This window comes from Dermacentor variabilis, chromosome 6 (assembly GCF_050947875.1).
Source record: "Dermacentor variabilis isolate Ectoservices chromosome 6, ASM5094787v1, whole genome shotgun sequence".
Classification (NCBI taxonomy): Eukaryota; Metazoa; Arthropoda; class Arachnida; order Ixodida; family Ixodidae; genus Dermacentor; species Dermacentor variabilis.
This window is the reverse complement of record NC_134573.1, coordinates 153,827,634-153,846,384: the sequence shown is the minus strand read 5'-3', so window position 1 is coordinate 153,846,384 and position 18,751 is coordinate 153,827,634. Positions and strand designations below refer to the sequence as shown.

The 18,751-nt window shown below is 45.4% G+C and overlaps 1 protein-coding gene across 4 annotated transcripts in view; it reads right to left on the bottom strand.

Moving 5' to 3' along the window:
* LOC142585523 (cytochrome P450 302a1, mitochondrial-like) overlaps nucleotides 1-18,751 on the bottom strand; it is a 72,551-nt gene that overhangs the window by 29,877 nt on the left and 23,923 nt on the right. Inside the window, exon 3 of one of the 4 annotated variants that reach the window (XM_075696326.1) lies at nucleotides 1,065-1,230. The exons of 2 other annotated variants lie outside the window; for them this stretch is intronic. In XM_075696326.1, coding sequence (XP_075552441.1) covers nucleotides 1,065-1,124 — 60 coding nt within the window. In that variant the 5' untranslated portion in view covers nucleotides 1,125-1,230. Of the gene's footprint in view, nucleotides 1-1,064; nucleotides 1,231-6,309; nucleotides 6,385-18,751 lie in introns of those variants that run through there. One more of the 4 variants, XM_075696330.1, reaches the window with a different exon arrangement.

Genomic DNA, 18,751 nt, shown 5'->3' with positions numbered 1-18,751 from the left:
CGCGCTTTGGCTGGAAGCGGGCGTCTTGCGCTAGTGTGTACGCTGCTGGAATAACACATCGGGGTTTCTTCGTTCCCGATGTTGTATTTTACGTGCCCCGAGTCGTGAATTCGTAACATCACAAAGGTGTGTAGATTGTTAGTCTGTTCTGATTACCCTGCGGGTAACGACGAGCGCGAAAGGATGTTGAAGGCTGCGAATAGGATTCGTGGTGGCAAAACATCGCGGATGGTATTTTCATCAGTTCGCTCGATTTGATCTCTCTCCCGTTTTGATTCGAACGCTTTTCTTTATTGCATATCTTGCATGTTTTAGTATTTGTCCTAAATCCCAACGAACTTCCGTTAGCCTTAACAGCTCTCACCTAGAAATGACTCAATTAATAAAGTTACTGTTCTCCAACTCATTCGGAACCTTGCCACTCATTTCACTCGCACTACTCGTAGCGGATTTGCACCTTGCCACTAAAGGTGCGGACTTCTACTTTCCTACTTTTGCTCATATTACGACCCTCGCCATAAACGTGTCCATCTCGGTCCTCTTTATGGTTGTTACTAGCCACAGTCACTAGATAATCAGATCGGCGTACCAATTCACCGCATGTGTCATAAAATGCGCAGTACGTATGCGGGCATCTTGACCGTACGACAACACATTGGTAGTCTTTATGGCTCTCTTTTTTGTGTCTTTATGGGTCTGCCAAGAGAAGACGCGGGAAACCTGCCCAAAGGCACTCCTCCTATCAATTATGCATCTTGTTCCAGATTAGCCGCCATCACCGATTATTCTAATCACGTCGTAGACATCTCGCTGGCGGCCGATTAATAACAACGCGTTCATATATATTAGATACGTATAATGTCGCCCCCCCCCCCCCCCCTCTTCAGGTTAACCTAAATGAAAGTTCGTAACCGCACTATGGTACGGGCGATTCCAGAGATTGTGTAGGGTATCTGTAATTTGGAGAAGAGAGGGGCGGTATTTCGGAGTTGCGGCCATCGGCGAGCTTTACTCCCGCTGCGAACTCTCCAAAGCATGACTGTGCGCGGAAGTTAGAGGCTCACCTTTCGCAGTATGCGACTCTGCAACTGGACAGCGTTCGTAGTCCATGAATGAAGCCCCATCTCAACCGCTCCGCTGTGACATGTGACGCCTTCCAGCAATGACTGAGAACTACTATGTTAGAGCAGGAGTCAGATACGAAGTGGTTACTACTCCAGATGGAAGGATCTGTAGGGAAGGACATGATGCTCTCGGTATCTTTAGTGAGGACTGGTGGCTTTAGGAATAGTAACACTCGAGTCCTGCAATCTCCTAGAGATGTGCACGCGTGCGTGCGTGCACACGTGCTCAGGCTCAATATTGTGTCTAATTTAGTATGTCCTAAGCATGACGTGTAACGCAAATCTGTAGCAACATTATCCTACCAGCCATTTAGGTCTTGAAAACTGAAAACATGAGCAATCCTTCAAGAAAGTCGTTTAGCGTATTGACGGAGATGCGGGTGGGGTGTCTGGACAGAACTGCTAGCCTGTTTTTCTTTCTGTTTGTGTTGTGTTTGTAAGCTTACACAGTTAATAATTACTATGGTGGTGGTGGTGCTGGGGTGGCAGCAAACGAGGTTATCTTGGCATACATAGCCGGCAAAATAATCTGTGGTAAATAACGCGGTTTCCAGCTGCGGCAGAGATAAAGTCACAGCATCTTTTAAGCAGATGATTACTGCGAATACTGCCCTTTTGTAGGAAGTTTAGAAACTTGTAAATATTGTAAAGATAAAGCTATTTAACAAATGAACAGGGAAACGTTCAGATGGACAAGGACAGAACGTCCTTGTCCTTCGTCTGAACTTGCGCTGTTAATATCCTATAGTGAAAACAAGCCCAAATCTGAACTCTTTCTAGAGATAACATATACCAAGTTGCTGCCCTCAACATGCACGTCGTGTCGTCGTACGAAACGGCATTGCGGCCCAGTATAGTTTATTAAATTTTAACAGCAAGATTTGAAAAGTTGCAATGGAAATAATTTAGCAAGAAGCATGCCTAATTCCGTAGTATTAAGTTTATTAAACGTAATGAGAAGTTAATCAGAACGCAAACGACACCCCCCTCCCCGTTATACCGTTCAAGCGCGCTGATTTCGTTTCGATGGCTAGTCCGAGAATACAGGTAATACAGGAAAGCAACGCTAACATCCCTACTGTACCATGCCCCCTATACTTTCCCATTAGTTCAAGGCAAGCCGCAGCGGATGGATGTTATGACCGTCTCCATTGAAACGGGGCGATGGGTGGCTCCACCAAGCTCTTATTATTTTATTGCCTAATGTCCTACCTATGTTTAAAAAAACACGATTATTTCCCATAACCAAATTTTCTTAACCCTATCGTGAACTTTGTTTTTGTACGTCTCCATTTTTTGTCGTCTCCCTACTTTTCTTCGACCAACCTTCAAATCGCCTCTTGCTAATCTCTATTGCGGACATGTTTACTTTGCCCCTGCTCTCGCTGAACTCAAGGGCTTCAAGGAGTCCAATGAGGTCTAAATTGACCGCTGGCCAGATATCTTCACATTGTAATAACACATGCTACACCGTTTCCCTAGCTTTACCGCAGCAAGCACATGCTTCTTCCTTCTTATACCTCGCTTTATAAGTGCGTCTTCTAAGGCGTCGTGATCTCGCTTCAAAAAGTAATAGGCTTCCCTTTGAGTTATCATAAATTGTTTCTTTCCTGATTTCGCTTCTTTTTTTTTCCTCTTTAGTTACTCATGGCAGGTTTCTTTTTCATTGCCGCCACCTATGAGATCACCTCAGCTTCTCCGACTCTCCGCTTGACGTTCTTTGTTGCTGTGTTGCTCACCATACAAGCCGCACGCTTGCTGGTAAGCTTCCTAGTTCTTTTCCTCTACTGTGAATCAATGTTATTCCTGTGCAAATATCTCAACACTCTCCCAGCCCATTTACTTTCATATTCCTCAGTCGTTCTTCATAATCAATTTTACTGTGAGCTTCGCTCACTTCAAAACTAGTCCAGCCCATATCACCCTGCACAGCTTCATTCGTAGTCTTCCCGTGAGCGCGCGATGCGAGGCGTCCCACTGACCTTTGGTGGCCATCAAGTGCTGATTGTACCCCCAATTTAAAGCAAATAACCGCATTTCTAAATGTAAGTCCTGGAACAATTACACCTTTCCACATACCCCAGAGCACCCCGTACATATTGTATCCACATAGCGCATGTGTTTCATTACGGCCGCATTTCTCTTCCCCTTTACTGTTATTGTTCTTTCCTGTGCTTCCATATATCTATTGTCTTCGTTTATTCACATAACAAGATATTTATATTATTTTACGCGAGGTATTTCCTGGCCTTGTATTGTCACTGTATGTTCGCTGTTTTCATTGAATACCATAACACCTGATTCTTTAATGCCAAATTTTAGACCTAACTTATCGACTTTCGGTCCACGGATATTTGCCAGACATTGCACATCACTTTGCTTGTTAGCTAGTAAGACAGTATCGTCGCATAAAATAAACCTGGAAGCTGCTGCTCTAGTACTGTACTCGCCTGTTCGTGAAATATTAAACCCGATATAACATCCTTCTAGCGCCCTTTCCATCCTCACCATGTACATCATAAACAGCAGTGGGGATAAACGGTACCCCTGCCTCAGTCCCTTGTTGATATCAACCTTGTCCTCGCTCCTCATTCCTTCCCACTCAACGAAAACGGTGTTTTCTAGGTAAATCGCTCAGAGCTGTAGGCAACCTTCGCCTAAGCCTTCCCTTACCAGAATATCCCACAATATCCCTGTAATGTCTAAAAAAGCCCCATATAATGGTCTCCTTTCTACTCTTGATATTTCAATACACCGGGTAAGGATAAATCAGTTATCCAAGCGCCTACCTATACTGAAGCCGCTCTGAAGTTCTCTCAAAATGCCATTATCTTCTGCCCATGCTTGCAGCTTTAACTTAATTGCCCGCATTTCTAACCTGCGTATTACCGATGTGATGGTCAACGGTCTATACCGTCTACTCTATCTTTCTTCCCCTTACCTTTGTAAATTAAATTCATTCTACATTGTCGGCAGCCGTATGGTATACGTCTATCTTTTAGACTTTTTTCTACTGCTTTCTACAGAGCTTCTTTACTTCTTGGTCCAAATTCATTAATTAACTTAACGGAACCTCGTATAGCCCTGTGGCTGTGCGCTTAGCAATTTTCTCTTACACCGTGCAAGCAATTTACTCATTACATCGTGCAAGCATGTCAACGCCCCTGGCGGATCCAGACGGGGGTCTCCGGACAACTCCCCCTCACCTCCTGGTCCAACTCCTTGCAAAGGTTTTTCACCCAGACGGAGGATGTAAATGCAAGCATGGGATTCGTATACTACAGATAGTCCCTGGGAGACTTGGACACTGAGAACGTTCCACGATTTAGCCAGAAAGATAAACCTTCCCTGGCCGCCAAGGAGGAGACACGCTGGCATATTTGCAGAGCATCTGGAGTCCACCCCACGGCCAAGAAGGAGACCTCGGCAAGTGGCCTTTCTTCATTTTTTTTTTTCGCGACCTGCTCTCTATGGCCGAGGACTGTACGGCCCGCTCGGAAGGCGCTATACGCTATAGCTGAATGGAGGTGCAGCTTGCCCGCAGCAGTGTGATCGTACGACGAAAGTGAGCCTGTTATCACCGACACCGGAGAGAGTGTTTTCTTCGCACTAACGCGGGCCCAGCTGGCGACACAGCGCGGTATATATGGGGTTCACGTACGTTCCACGCGCGAGCCAGCTAATATATCAGTAGCCATCGATGCAACGACCTTGTTCCTGCTGCCTATGGTCTAAGGTGCCAAAGAGGAAATAGGAGAAATAGGAGAAATAAACGAACCTTTTTAGAACATGAAAAAAAGGTTACTTTTATAGAGCAGGGAAGCTCGGTAAACCAGAAAAGGCGTAAAAACAAAAACAGAAAGAAACGGGTGGCGACGCCGCCTTGAAGTTCCCGCACTAGCTCGCCGTGACGTCACAGATCTTGACAGGGCCTTGACGAGCCTAGTTAGTTCCTTTTTATCATTCTTTAGTGGTAAAAGTGGACTACGCCGTATACTATAGGAAAACCGTTTTAGCAATTGTCTCGAGGATTTTCACTGAGACCCAAAACACTTAAGTACGAGAAAATGATTTTATATTCATGATGTCACCCAGACGTACCGGCGCTGGGTATTGTCCCGAAATAAAGAATTTAATTTTTCCTGTACTTTTTTTGCATCTAATAATAAAAATATTGCAGAGCAATTAGCGAATATACAGTTTCTATATTAGTACAGTATCACAATTTATTATGCCTGTCTGTTCAGTATCACGTTTCCGTTTTCCTAATTCAACGTAATAACGGTGTTTGTTGCGTTGTTTCCTTTTCTTTTTCCCCCCTCTTTTTTATCGTCGGACGGGGGGGGGGGGGGGCTTGAGGGTATTCGTGACACAGGAAGAGCACGAGGCAAAAAGCAATATACGGTGAACACACTTGAACTGGGTCCTAATTTTAATCGTGTCCTCCCTTCCATCACGTGTTTCTTTACTCTTTCTCTCTTCCTGAGGCCTCATTAACCTAGAAACGCGCCCCTACCAATTCGCCAATTTACCGTACCTTCTTTTGTGATGTCTAGAAGTAACATTGAAAACAAAGGTGTTGAACTGATGGACTTGGATAGGTAACAGAGAGGTCAAGATGTTGTTCGACCATGAAAACGCAAATGAATTCACTTCACGTTGCCAGTATGGTGAATGGAGTCAAAAAGAGAGCGGGAAAATCACCAAATATGTCATCCCTGGTGGCTATGGCATAACCACTAACACAATCCGCGTGAAATATCAAAAGCGTCGAGTTATATTAGTAAGAAGGTTACAAGTTGAGTCAACCAGCCGTGGTTGCTCAGTGGCTATGGTGTTGGGCTGTTGAGCACAAGGTCGCGGGATCGAGTCCCGGCCGCGGTGGCCGCATTTCGATGGAGGCGAATGCAAAACGACTCATGTACTTAGATTTGGGTGCATGTTAAAGAACCCCAGGTGGTCAAAATTTCCGGAGCCCTCTCATACGGCGTTCCTCATAATCATAAAGGGGTTTTGGCACGTTAAACCCCATAACTTTTTTTAAATTTCGAGTCAGCCAATTTAGTCCACGCGTTTCTACGAAAACACCTTTACTATAAGGAGACCCATTTGATAACTTTTTTTTGTTTATCAAGTGACTCTGCTGTAAGCTAGGCTGCCTCGATAGTATCGTAAACAGTCTTACGTTTCGTTTCCACCGTAGCTGAAAGGCTTGTTCCCCGGTTCTTCTCACCCGGCTTCGCCTCACTCCGTACAAGTCTCCCCAAGCAACTGAAGCACGCTTCCGGGCTCCTATTTCTAGGTCAATATCCAGAGCGTGGCTTATCTCTTGTTTTCCAACACCATGGAGATAAGCTGCGTCTGCAACGTTTTTTCCGAATGTCAGCTTGCTCACGAGGCACGCGAAGCTGGTTAACACCAACAAAAAAAGAAAAATCTCTTTAGGCTCGTTCGTACGTAACTGCGCATATTATGGAAGAAGCGACCGCCACGAAGTAGTGCATGGTGCGCAATAATCCGTCACTCTAACCTCGAGCAGCGAATTCTTAGAGGTCTTGAAAGAGCACCCTTTCATTCATGCGACACTATCGGAATACGGTGAAATAGGTGACAATCATTGCCAGTATTTTCGGTACCTTAACAGTCAGTGAGTAAGTTTTGTGCTTTAAGTACTCCAGTCAGTGGCTATCTGATCAGAATAAAAGGCGGTCTTTTTCTTGATTCTGTTATATGAAATCGCGTAGCTCTCATCATTATAGGGCGACTACATCTCATTCTTTTATTTCCATTTAAGAAACATATTTTATGTTTCAGCTGTTTTCATAATTGTTTGTCGATTACTCATCCGAATATTTATTTTTACACTCGGCGTTGGCTCTGCGGCTACAGCGTTGCCCGAGCACTTGGTCGTAGGTTCGATCCCGTGCCGCGCCGGCCGCATTTCGATCGGTCCGAAGGGTAAGCACACTCGTGTGTTTATATTACGGCACAGGCTAAATAACCCCAGGTGGTCAAATTTATTCCGGACCTTAAAGCGCCAGGGTAGTCTTGGAACGTCAAACCTTCACGAATCTATCAATATTTCTTTCTGGAAAGCACTTAAATGAGGTTAGTTTTCAATTTTCTTTATGTCTGATGCACAAAATGACAAGAAAGAGAGAGAGCGAGAGAAGCGCTGATAAGAGAAAGGCTAATGAGGTTAAGCCAGGCTGACCCCAGTTGTCTACCCTGCACGGAGGTAGGGGGAAAGGTAACTCAAAGATGAGAAGGAGAGAAGCTCACATAATATTCACGGAGAAACACTCTGGGAAGCATTCATCGTTCCCTTCCTCACAAGCAGTCATTCAGGTTGGTGCATCTCAAAGCGCAGCAGCACTTTTGCAGCTTTGCACATCGCAGAAGCCGAAGCCCATGGTCACGAGATCTTCTAGTAACATTAGTTTCCTTCTTGGACTTTTTACGGTAGAGAACTTCATCTATTTCTAACTTAAGTTCTGTTTACTCTTCTTTGACTTCCCCGAAGCTTTACACCACATAAGACAGTAGTCAAGGCTGATGGTCGTAACCAAATTAAGGAAAAGCCCTACAGCAACTTCAGTGAAAGGCTTGCCCTGAAGCTGCCCGAAGGGCAAGCCTCTCCCAATAGGAACGCGTGGGATCATTAATGAAACGCCTGTACTCGCAGGCGACATAGTAAGGTTTATTCACGTTGAATAAAGCCGGATAACATTTGTAACTTCATATACGAGTTCATGGCACATATTGATGCCGGTTAGTGAACACCGCTGTATTCCACTTGCTTTATGTGATGATCCTGGCTAGAGCACTGAGGTGCTGCGCTGCAACCGTTCTCGACAACGGAGTCGAGATGCTTTCATTTTCTCCCTGTGCCTCACGGGCAGCTTCCTCGGCACTTCCATTGACAATGATGTTGCAGTGCCCCGGTAGCCGCTGAAATACCAGTCGTAGCCTGTCAAGTGGTTGTGTAACCTTGACGGTAGCGTAAACGGACCAAAGGAACCTTTGTTATATATACACTGTCTAAGTGGACCAGCTAGTCAGCGCGGAAAAAGCATGTGCGCTTGTCCACTTCAGTGCGTACCTGAATTGTTATGAATAATTCATCATCATCAATATGAGCCTATCTGATGTCCACTGCAGAACGAAGGCCTCTCCCTGCGATCTCCAATTAGTTGAGTTGAGTTGTTGTAGGCTACTGGTGGGATTAGCCTTGCAGTTGCTGCCGGCAATTGCTCCACCGTAGCGACACTTAAAATAAATAAATCACATAATCAGACACAGACCTCCCAATTAGAAATGGTCACTCCTCAGTTCACCATGTGGAAGCCAAATCCGTGTCCTGTAGGTAATTTAATCTCCAATTACTCCTGTCTTGCGCCAACCGATTCCAACTTGAGCCTGCGAGTTCCCTAATTTTATCACACCGCCTAGTTTTCTGTCGTCCTCGACTGCGCTTCAGTTCTCTTGGCACCCATTTTGTAACTCTAATGGTCCACCGGTTATATAACCTACGCATTACATGGGCTGCCCAGCTCCATTTCTTTCTCTTATTGTCAATTATAATATTGGCTATCCTTGTTTGCTCTCTGGTCCACAGCACTCTCTTCCTGGCTCTTAACGTTACGCCGAACATTCTTCGTTCCATCACTCTTTGCGCGGTCATTAACTTTTTCTCGAGCGTCTTTGTCAACCTCCAATTTTCTGCCCCATATGTTAGCACCAGTAGAATCCATTGATTGTACACCTTTCTTTTCAATTACAGGGGTAAGCTTCCAGTCAGCATCTGGCAATATCGGCGGTATGCACACCAACTCATTTTTATTCTTCTGTAAATTCTCTTCTCATGACCAGGGTCCCGTGTGAGTAATTTACCTAGGTAAACGTTTCACAGACTAGAAGCTGACTGGTGATCCTGAACTATTGTTCCCTTGCCCGGCTATTAATCATTATCTTTGTCTTCTGCACATTAATCTTCAACCTCACTCTTACAACCTCTCCGTTGAGGTCCTCAGTCACTTGTTGAAACTTGTCCCCAGTGTTACTGAACAAGACAATGTCATCTCCAAATCGAAGGTTGCTGAGGTATTCGACGTTGCTCCTCACTCCTAAGCATTTCCAGTTTAATAGCATAAATACTTCTTCCAAGCCCACAGTGAATAGCATTGGAGAGATTGTATCTCCTTGTGATATCGCTTTTATTTATAGGTATCTCTACTTTTCTTGCGTAGAACCAAGGTAGCTGTGGAATCTTCGTAGATATTTTCCAAGATATTCCCGTAAGGCTCCTGTACTCCTTGATTACGTAATGCATATGTGACTGCTGGTGTGTCTACTGAATCAAATGCATTTTCGTAACCTATGAAAGTCACATAGAGAGGCTGATTGTACTCTGCGGATTTCTCGATTACCTGATTGATGACATGTATGTGGTCCACTGTAGAGTATTCCTTCCTGAAGCCAGCCTGTTCTCTTGGTCGACTGAGGTCAAGTGTCGCCCTTATAATATTTGAAATCATCTTGGTGAATATTTTATCCAATACTGGAAGTAAGCTAATGGGTCTATAATATTTTAATTCTTCAATGCCTTCCTTCTTGTGAATCAGGGTAATGTTGGCACTCTTCCAGCTCTCTGGAACCTTTAAACTCGTGAGACATTTCGTATAAAGTGCCACAAGCTTTCCAAGCATGACATCTCCTCTACCTTTTATTAAATTGCCTGTTATTCTATCTCCTGCCGCTTTTCACCGGTTCATGTCTTGCAAAACCATTCTAACTTCTAAGTCTCCGTAACCTGCTCATTACTACTTCGAATCTAGGTAGCGTGGCTGCTCTGGGTACTCTACAGGTCAGAATATAACTCTTCCACTGCTTTTACTACATCTTCGAAATTGATGATGATATTACCTTGCCCATCTTTCAGTGCATATATCTTGGCTTGGCCTATGCCAAGTTTTCTTCTCGCTGATTTCACGCCACTGCGTGCACTTCTTACTGCTTCCTCAGTCTTTCTGACGTTATAATTTCGAATATCCCTTATTTTCTCCTTGTCGATCAGTTTTGAAAGTCCGCGAATTCTATCTGATCTCATGAGTTGGACCCTCATGCTTTGTCGTTTCATCATTAGGACCTTCGTGACTTGGGAGAGCTTACCTACTGGTTGCCATGGTCCCTCACCTCCCACTTCAATTGCTGCTTCTGAAGCCAGCCTAGTTACGGTTTCATTCATTAGCCCAACTTCATCTTCATTTTATTCTAAGGCTGCATATTTGTTTGAAAGCAGCAGCCTGAATTGGTCTGCTTTTGCCCTTATTGCATCTAGGTTTTCCTGTTTCTTCTTGACTAGTTTTACTCTTTCTCTCTTCATATTGAGGTAAATCCTACACCTCACCAACCTATGATCACTGCACTTTATCCTACTTAACACTTCTACATCCTGCAGTATGCTGGGATCGGCAGAAAGTATGAAATCTATTTCATTTCTTGTTTCTCCCTTAGGGCTTTTCCAGGAATAATTACTGGGCCGAAACGAATTCATTATTATGCATCTAATAAACGGTAACCTACCAAAGGTTCCTTTATCGCACCAGTCGCGAAATTTCGACGGATAGCTTGCGTTTGTTAAAGGCACAGCGACTAGCTATTGAACTGAATAATGCAATCTTGAGTGCGCAATTTTAGTCACTTCGCTATTTAAGTACCTTTTCTTTTTGAAATAGCAAGGATTGAGAACTATTTATTACCCTAAGTTTGGTTCGCTTGAAGTAAATAAGAAATCTATAACGAACACATATCTAACGAAGCGAACACATATATAACAGATCTAAAGCTGTACATATCTATAACGAAATGCATTGTTGCTTCCTTGTACGCAACACACGAACAAAAAGAGAGAGAAGGTTGCACGTAAGAAGCTATTCCTACCTTTGAGGAAAATTCGGTAGTTCTGTTCTTGTCGACTCTTACAAAACAGGTTATCAGCAGTTCACTATTCTAACCAACCGACCTACTCCAATGTCAACTGCAGCACTTTATGATTTTTTCTGCAAACAATGCGCTAAAGTGTAGGCAGCTTGCCCAATGCCTCTGTAGGGGTGAACGTGGGGCCATCCTAGTAAAAAAAAAAAAAAAAAGAAAGAAACAGCAGAAACAAAGGTCTCTTCTTGCGGCCAAGCCCCTAGTAGCTCGTTATTGAGGGCGAACCCTCTGTGCGCCTCGCAAATCTGATTGTTCAACTCGCACTTCGCAAAACTCTAAAAAACGACCGCCGGGGCCATGCCGCACAGACAAGATGTGCGGGTCGTCTTGCAGTTCCACTAAAACGACCAAGGCCGTCGGCTTCGTCTCCACCGGTTTCGGATGCCTTCCTGACCGCTAGCTCACGTTTCTTGTTCTCCTCTCGCCATCTTTATTCTTTTCTTTTTTTTTTTGCCCGCAAGTGGCCTCTTGTCTAAAGTGTTTCGGCGCTCGCGCTGCTTCCTCAGCCGCGCGGCGTCCTTTGCGGCCATTCGCATTTAGCGGACGACGTGCCGCTCTCCGAAGGCCGTTGAACCATGGCGACCATCCCGCGAACGACGACACCACAGTGACCTCTTCTGTTGCCCCGCGGAGCCTAATCTACGCGCCACATCTGCCGTACTATGACGCCGGGGAGACATGAAATAAAGAACGACAGCCGACCAGACACGCTAGCTAGGGAAGGGGAATATCGTGGTGCCTTTGGCGGAGGCCGTTCACTCCGGGTCGAGCTGGGGGTTAGTGCAACGCGACGCGAAACAGCTGGGCCCGGCCTAGCCCCGGCACTTCCTCACTTGAACGCCTTCGTGTTTACCCGCCTTTTATGTTCTGATACCACTTCTTTTCTTTTTTTCGGCTACCATTTCTTGTAACCGGCAGACTGCGACACATTATACGAGCTCCTCTCTTGTCCCCCCGCCGGACCACGAGTGTAGAAAGACGACCGAACGTTGTGCCCCGTTGGGGGGAAGGCGGGGGAACCTTTTTCATCGTTGTAGTCGTTACCCCTTTCTGAGAAAGGGGTAACAGAGAGTGAGGGATGGAGGAGTTCGAGCAGTTACGAGCCGAGGTGAGGTGAGATAGAGAAACGCACTTCCTGCTTTTTTCGTGCGTTTGCTTTGTGACGCCCCCTGACGGAGCGGGGAAAGAGACGGACCCACCCCACACGGCCGACCTTCTCTTTTCTTCCAACCGCTCTCCTCGTCTTTCATTTTTATTTTCTGCCGTTTCTTTTCATTTTTCTCTTTATGACTTCTTTCTTTCCTTTCCTCCCTCCTGTCTGGTGTGCACGTTCTCGTGGCTGCATTGTTGCCAATAACGAGCCACGGCGCAACGGACAAGAGATAAACAGCTTTGCCGGAAGGAGATTACGCGCATGACGCGATACCAATTGCTTCCTCACGCTCGCGGGTGGGCTTACCCCCCTGCCCCGCGTAATCCAGGCTCGGTTTGTTGCCACTTATCGCTTAAGATGCCTTCTGCTTTTAGCTCGTTACGTGACCGTTAGAAGCGTCCTCAGTGCGATGCCTTGGTCAGGAAGGTGGTCCTAATGCAGAAAAAGAATTGGAATTTCAATTTAGATTGTTTTTTTCTCTCTCTTTTAAGTGCCAGTGTCAGCAAAGATGTTCTGACCCCAGATCATGCTAAGGTTGGGAACTCGCAGTTCGTCATGCTACACCTGGACGACTGCACCGTGTTAGCGCTGCCGTCTCTTCTTCGCTCGATGATCGTCCGCTAACCAATTCGTGAAACTGCTCCTGTGCTTTATATCTTCATGTGAAACTTATCCTTTCTTCCTTTTTTTCTCTCTGTCTTTCTGTCTTTCCGTCCATCAACTTCATCTGTCGCCTATCTTTCTATTTATTCATTTATTTATTTATTTTGAATCAGTATTTTTCCACTTCTTTTTATTTACTTTGCCTTGACCAGGTATGTTCTGTGTATTGTATGGTGCGATGGTATCCACCGTGTTCACGTGAATATGGTGCAACACCGCTCGATTATGCCTCCCCTCAAACAACACAACAGAAAATATTATTTACAGAATATGGACATGTTTACATTATTTAGAAGAACCTGTAGGAACAATTTGCTTTCTATAACTCAACGAGCGTTAATATTATGAATGATATTACACTGAGCTTCCTCGAGCACCATGGACGCACCGTATCGCTGGCGCATTCGTTCCTTGGCCACTGCCCCTCCTTTTTGTGCTCTGTAGTCGTTGTATCTGGCCAAGTCTCCACAGCCAGTTGGGAACAATGTAAAGGTGAACGTAGTTCCATATTCGCTATGTAACCGGGTCCGTACACGTACTTGGCAACCATGCAAGGAGATCAATGGTGGATTAAAGTAACAGTGTCTGTTCTAATGTTCTAATGTCTGTTCTAATCGATGTAGTTCAGTCTCAACCAGTACCTTTAAGACACGACAATGGCGAAGGAGAATCTCCTCCCGCCCTACTTAGGCCTGAGAAGGCTGGCTCGAGAAACATGCGGTCATCTGAACTCCGAAACAAAACTGACAACGAGAACCAGTTAAGTAGGCACTATAGGAGACATGCTCGACAACGTTATTTTCCCATCGTTCCGTGGCTTCTATCACAACCGCGGCGCACGCAAGAAGTTCGCTACATTCTACGACCCCATAATTTAGGCTAACATCGGCATCCACGGATCCCGAAGAAAGAGGTAATGCGCAACTCCATTTTTTTTTCAAGACACGTCAAATCTCTAAGGAACTTTTTCATAACAGTGTAAACTGGATGTCATGACATCACCATCAGCTTCACTGGACAGTCGCACCTCAAGGTACACTACAACCATGCCTACAAGCAGCCCAATTCACTGTGTGTGCAGGACAAGTCCCAATTTGCCAAGAGAAACTCTTTACGAGACCGCAGACAAACGAGACGTTTCCCAGGCTTTGGCACGTAAGCTCTTGCGTTTATTTGTTTCTCGGGAAGTAACTACATCGCCCTATATTCGCTGCACCTGGCCAACTCTCTGCAGCCAGTTAGAAACGATGTAGGGCAAATGTAGTTCCATATTCTCTTAATCAAGCCGAGTCTACACGCATTTGGCAACCATGTAAGGGAAACAATGGTGGATTAAAATACCAGTGTCTGTCCTAGTCCTGTCGATGTAATCCAGTCAATCCGTATCTTTCAATACACCACATTCATCTCCCACCAATCCGCTCCGCCCGCTGTTTCTTCGGAGCTGACTACATCGCCTCACATGACCCTGACGTCACTAATATTCCACTCCTTCGCTGAGAGACAACCTCCTCATTCACTGCTCAACCTTGGCGACGCCTTCTTTATTAATTAATTTGTTTGTTTTCATTGCAAACAATTGCAAATAATGGAGAAGGCCAAGGTAAGCGCTGCAAAGAGGCAGCTTGGGATGCTGTTAGCTCAACTTACATGGTGGCAGTGAGTGGCGCAAACATCAGATTGGCAAAACATGCCATTTTCATCAAAATTTGGAACTTTTCGTTCCGTGAGAATTTATAACCAGTCAAATGATCTGTACTACAATCGTAATGTAGAAAAACGAGCACATGAAATAAGATGGAAAGTTGGGCGAGTTGGGGAAACTGCATAATTATAAGTCTTTTTGTGTCGTCTGCATACGCTGTTTACATTATGGAGCATACGAAAGCCGCATCTGTCTAGGCCTATTTTTTTTTTCTTTCTTTTTTTCTTTTCTTTAGGTATCGTTCCTGGAGCAGCTTTTGCGCTGGGCATATACACGCCTGCGATCGCGTTTCGCATTCTCCTCCGTGGATAGTACTCTTCGTGACATTCGTGACCCAGCAGTGTGGGAAAAACCTCGCCATTCCGGCCCTGCGAAAGCGGATGTCCAGCCAAGCTGTTGAAAACCACCACTACAACTGCTGAGGAGGGTATGGAATGCTTTATGGCTTTAGAGTCATGGTAGTATTTGCTATGTTGGAGTAATGGTAGGAATGGCAGTAATGACAATTTCGACAGCACGCGGCCGCCCATAGCGTTGCTGCCACAACATTGAAATTAGTTGCCAGGCTGGTTACGTTATATAACCCCCCCGCCCCCCTGACGTGCTAGGAGCGCCACACCACACACACCACAAGCTGGCGTCACCACGGCCGCTTGCGCAACAGTCATCTTCACCTGGAAAGGTATGCGGGGAGCGCTACGTGCTTTGCATTGCTATCACGAGTGCCTTATCATCAATTATGTGGTTTGGATGCTTGTTTTCAGCTTGTTCTTTATGGAAACGCATGCTGTTCTGTATGCTGTATCCGTAATTCCGAAGAATGTATGCACTGTTCGCTGCGCATTGCCGAGAGCTTGCAGCCTCTTGCCTTACGGGGCTATGAACCATTGCATTTTTTTGCTTGCTTATGGGTGAGCCATCGCTTACTATGGTATGAGCCATTAATGATGATAGCTTTCGACACACTGTTCTGTATGTTGCATGCGTGATTCCAAAGAATATAAGCACTGTTCGCTTCACTTTGCTGAGTGCTTATAGCCTCTGCCTTACGAAGCTATGAACCATTGCATTTTTTGCTTGCTTGGGGGTGGGGAGGGGGGGGGGGGGAGTGCGCGCTCATAATCTTTAAGGGATTTATGAGCCATTGATAATGATAGTTTGCTGTCGGCGGACGCGAAAGAACCCCGGGATCCTAGCCATATACAGCTTCACTGTAAACGTCCAAGGGCGTACATGGCTTCAAATGCAAAGCGCTTTGCCAAAGGGTACTAAGTAGAGCTCGCCAGTGAAGTGATGTGGAGCAACTGCAGCAATCCAGTAATGAAATTGAGGCGCGTGTGTGCCCTTACATTAAATAGTGCCCTTACATTAAATAGGAGTTTTCACTTTCCTGTATGTAGGTGACGTCAGAACCAAAGCGCACACGCTTTCCGTTATCAACGGAATCAGCGAAGGACTGATGCACCGAAAGCTATTCGTCGAGACTGACCGGAGCAGGATTTTCAAAGCTGTATGCTCAAACAAGTATTTGCTATAGGCAGCGTTGTTCGCACTCTTATCACAATATAAAGTTTTAAACAAATTCAAGAGGCTACGTGACATCGAGGAAAAAGAAACAATCCGTCATTTGCTTATGTCACTCACGCAGTGTCCTTACTCAAGCAAGTAAGAATTAATCAATTCACAATCGAATGAAATAAATAGAGGTAAATCAACTGATATCATATTTTGAACGCACTGCTTAAGTATGACCAATAAATGGGGGGGGGGGGGGATTTTTCACTTAATAGGAAGACAAGCGCTAAAGCAAATAAAATTAACCTATGGAAAGCAGATCGGTGGAACAGCCCTTACGGAGGATTTTGATCAATCACTGAAGACTTGAGTCGCACGAGCCTTTAGCATCACAGTAGTTCAAACATCACTACTATGTCGACATCACCAATACACCTACATTCCACATGCATTTCTGAAGTTGTTGCCACATATTTATCACCTAAAAACAGCTGGATCCAATGTGTAAATTATTTGTGAATTAATCATTAAGTAAATCAGCAGTACTTAACAGTAAGTTAAAGCCCGTTGCAGTCGTTGTGAAACACACCCTTAACGCCTGACTTTCTTGCGGTGTAATTCCAAAGAACGTGGTAACAACATGAGTAAAATATAAATGGGTCTGTAAGAATGATCTCCCCAGTTATTTATCGCTGCCTGAAAAAAATTACACTCGCTTACAGCCTTTCCCAAAAACCTGGTATCCTAGCCATGTGCTTAGAAGGCTTTACTAAAGAGGGAACCCTTGACGATATTTTAAACCGTAGGGCACGCCGCTGTTCTTGACAACTTTGACAAATAAATATGCTCAACGTGGATACCTAGTTATATTTTAGTGAAATAACGAAACAAGTTGATTATTCTAATCATTGTACTTAATTTCAGCCCACTCATATTTGTTTTGAAATATGACGCAGTTGGTTTAAAATTAAGGAACACGACCTGCACATGAAGTCTTCTAAAACCGGAAGGCTACAGGCTAAATACTGCTAACTTAGTTATTGGTTCATGCGTGCACTATAGTTTACTTGCATCGCGTAAGTGAGCTAGCACGTAGTGCTCGTACGTGTAAGTTCTTTGTCTATGAAAGCGATGTAGTAGTTTGACAAGGTCTTCACCAGTTGGTAAAAACCACCAGCTGGTCACGTTACTCGTGCCGTAACGTGGCCTAACAGAACAAGCACGATGGATCAAATCAAAAGTTTAGTCAGATTATTATATATTATCGCGTTTTCCACACATACATCCGTCGTTATAGTGCCTCAGAGGCTTGGGTGGCTTATCTCTGTGGTCAGACATCTGATGATCGGGCGGGACTCACCTTACGAGCAACACACGAAGACGTAACTTGTGGGCTTGGTACGATTTGAAATGCTTTCTCGGAAGTCCTAACGGTCAACGGGGTATGCGTGAGGTAAAGAGCGGGGAGCTCTAGATGGCGGCGGGCGGGTGCTTCACAAGGGCAAACAAAAGCACGGTGCAAACCCGGAAGAAAACAATATCGCGAAGGACAAAACGCGACGGAGCAGGGAGGTAAGATAAGCAGCGGCGCGGTTTCTCGTGACGGCATCGTGGCGTAAGAAAGAGCAAGAGCGAGAGAGAGAGAGAGAGATCTCGCACGCTTCGTCAAGTGCTTCCCAGAAGCCGTTCAAGGAACTCTGCTGCAATGCTGCAAGCGCTCCACCGGTTACTCGCGTGCACGCATATGTGAGAGCCGTCGACACGAGAGGTTGTGCCGGAAGGGTGGGCATCCATCCAACACCGCCGCATCAGTTGCGAGCAGTACTGTGATAAACCGGAATCAACTGATCGTCGAAGTCAAACGCGAGAGCTCGCTTCCCCGCCGGGAGACTCGTTCCCAGTAATTCCGCGCAATGCCGGGGAAGATAGGACGGCAGGGAGTGAAATCCAAGTAAGGGACATGCCATTCTGCGCTCTCTGTAATAGTTTGCGGGAGACCTTCGAGTGCTACGCATTGGGACACACGCGGCCATCATTTCAAAGAGCTAGTTAGCGTTGTCACGATAGAAGCACACGCGCGATGCGGCCTAATAAGCCGATGTGGCATGGGGCTGCTGTGCTGGAAGACCGAGGTTCGATCCCACTATCGGCCGTGTAATTCAATATTGTTTTTTAAGTGTGAGCTACTCAGCAAGACAGCATCAGCACCTAGAAATCACGGCCAGGAAAGTCCGCAAAGCTGCGCAAAGAAAGCTTTGCTTTGAAAGGTCGTTGTTTGCAGCGCTCTCGATGTTTCTGTCTAGTATTGTGCCCTGTCAATTGCGTTACCCAAGAATTTATATGACCGAACGTTCAGTATCACCTGCCCCTTGATTAATATACTGTGGTGCATCATGGGCTAACGTGTGAACGCCACAGGTGCACATTTCTCAGATGAAATTTCCAGGCTCTGATTGCGGAAGTAAAGTCTAGTATGAATAGCAGCTTTTTTGGAGCCTTGCGCGCACTTGTAAGCGTGTCACTCCCGGCGCCCGTACGCATATGTCGTCCGCGCCCATTGATAATTTAACTGTGCTGGGAAGGTGATCAAGCAGA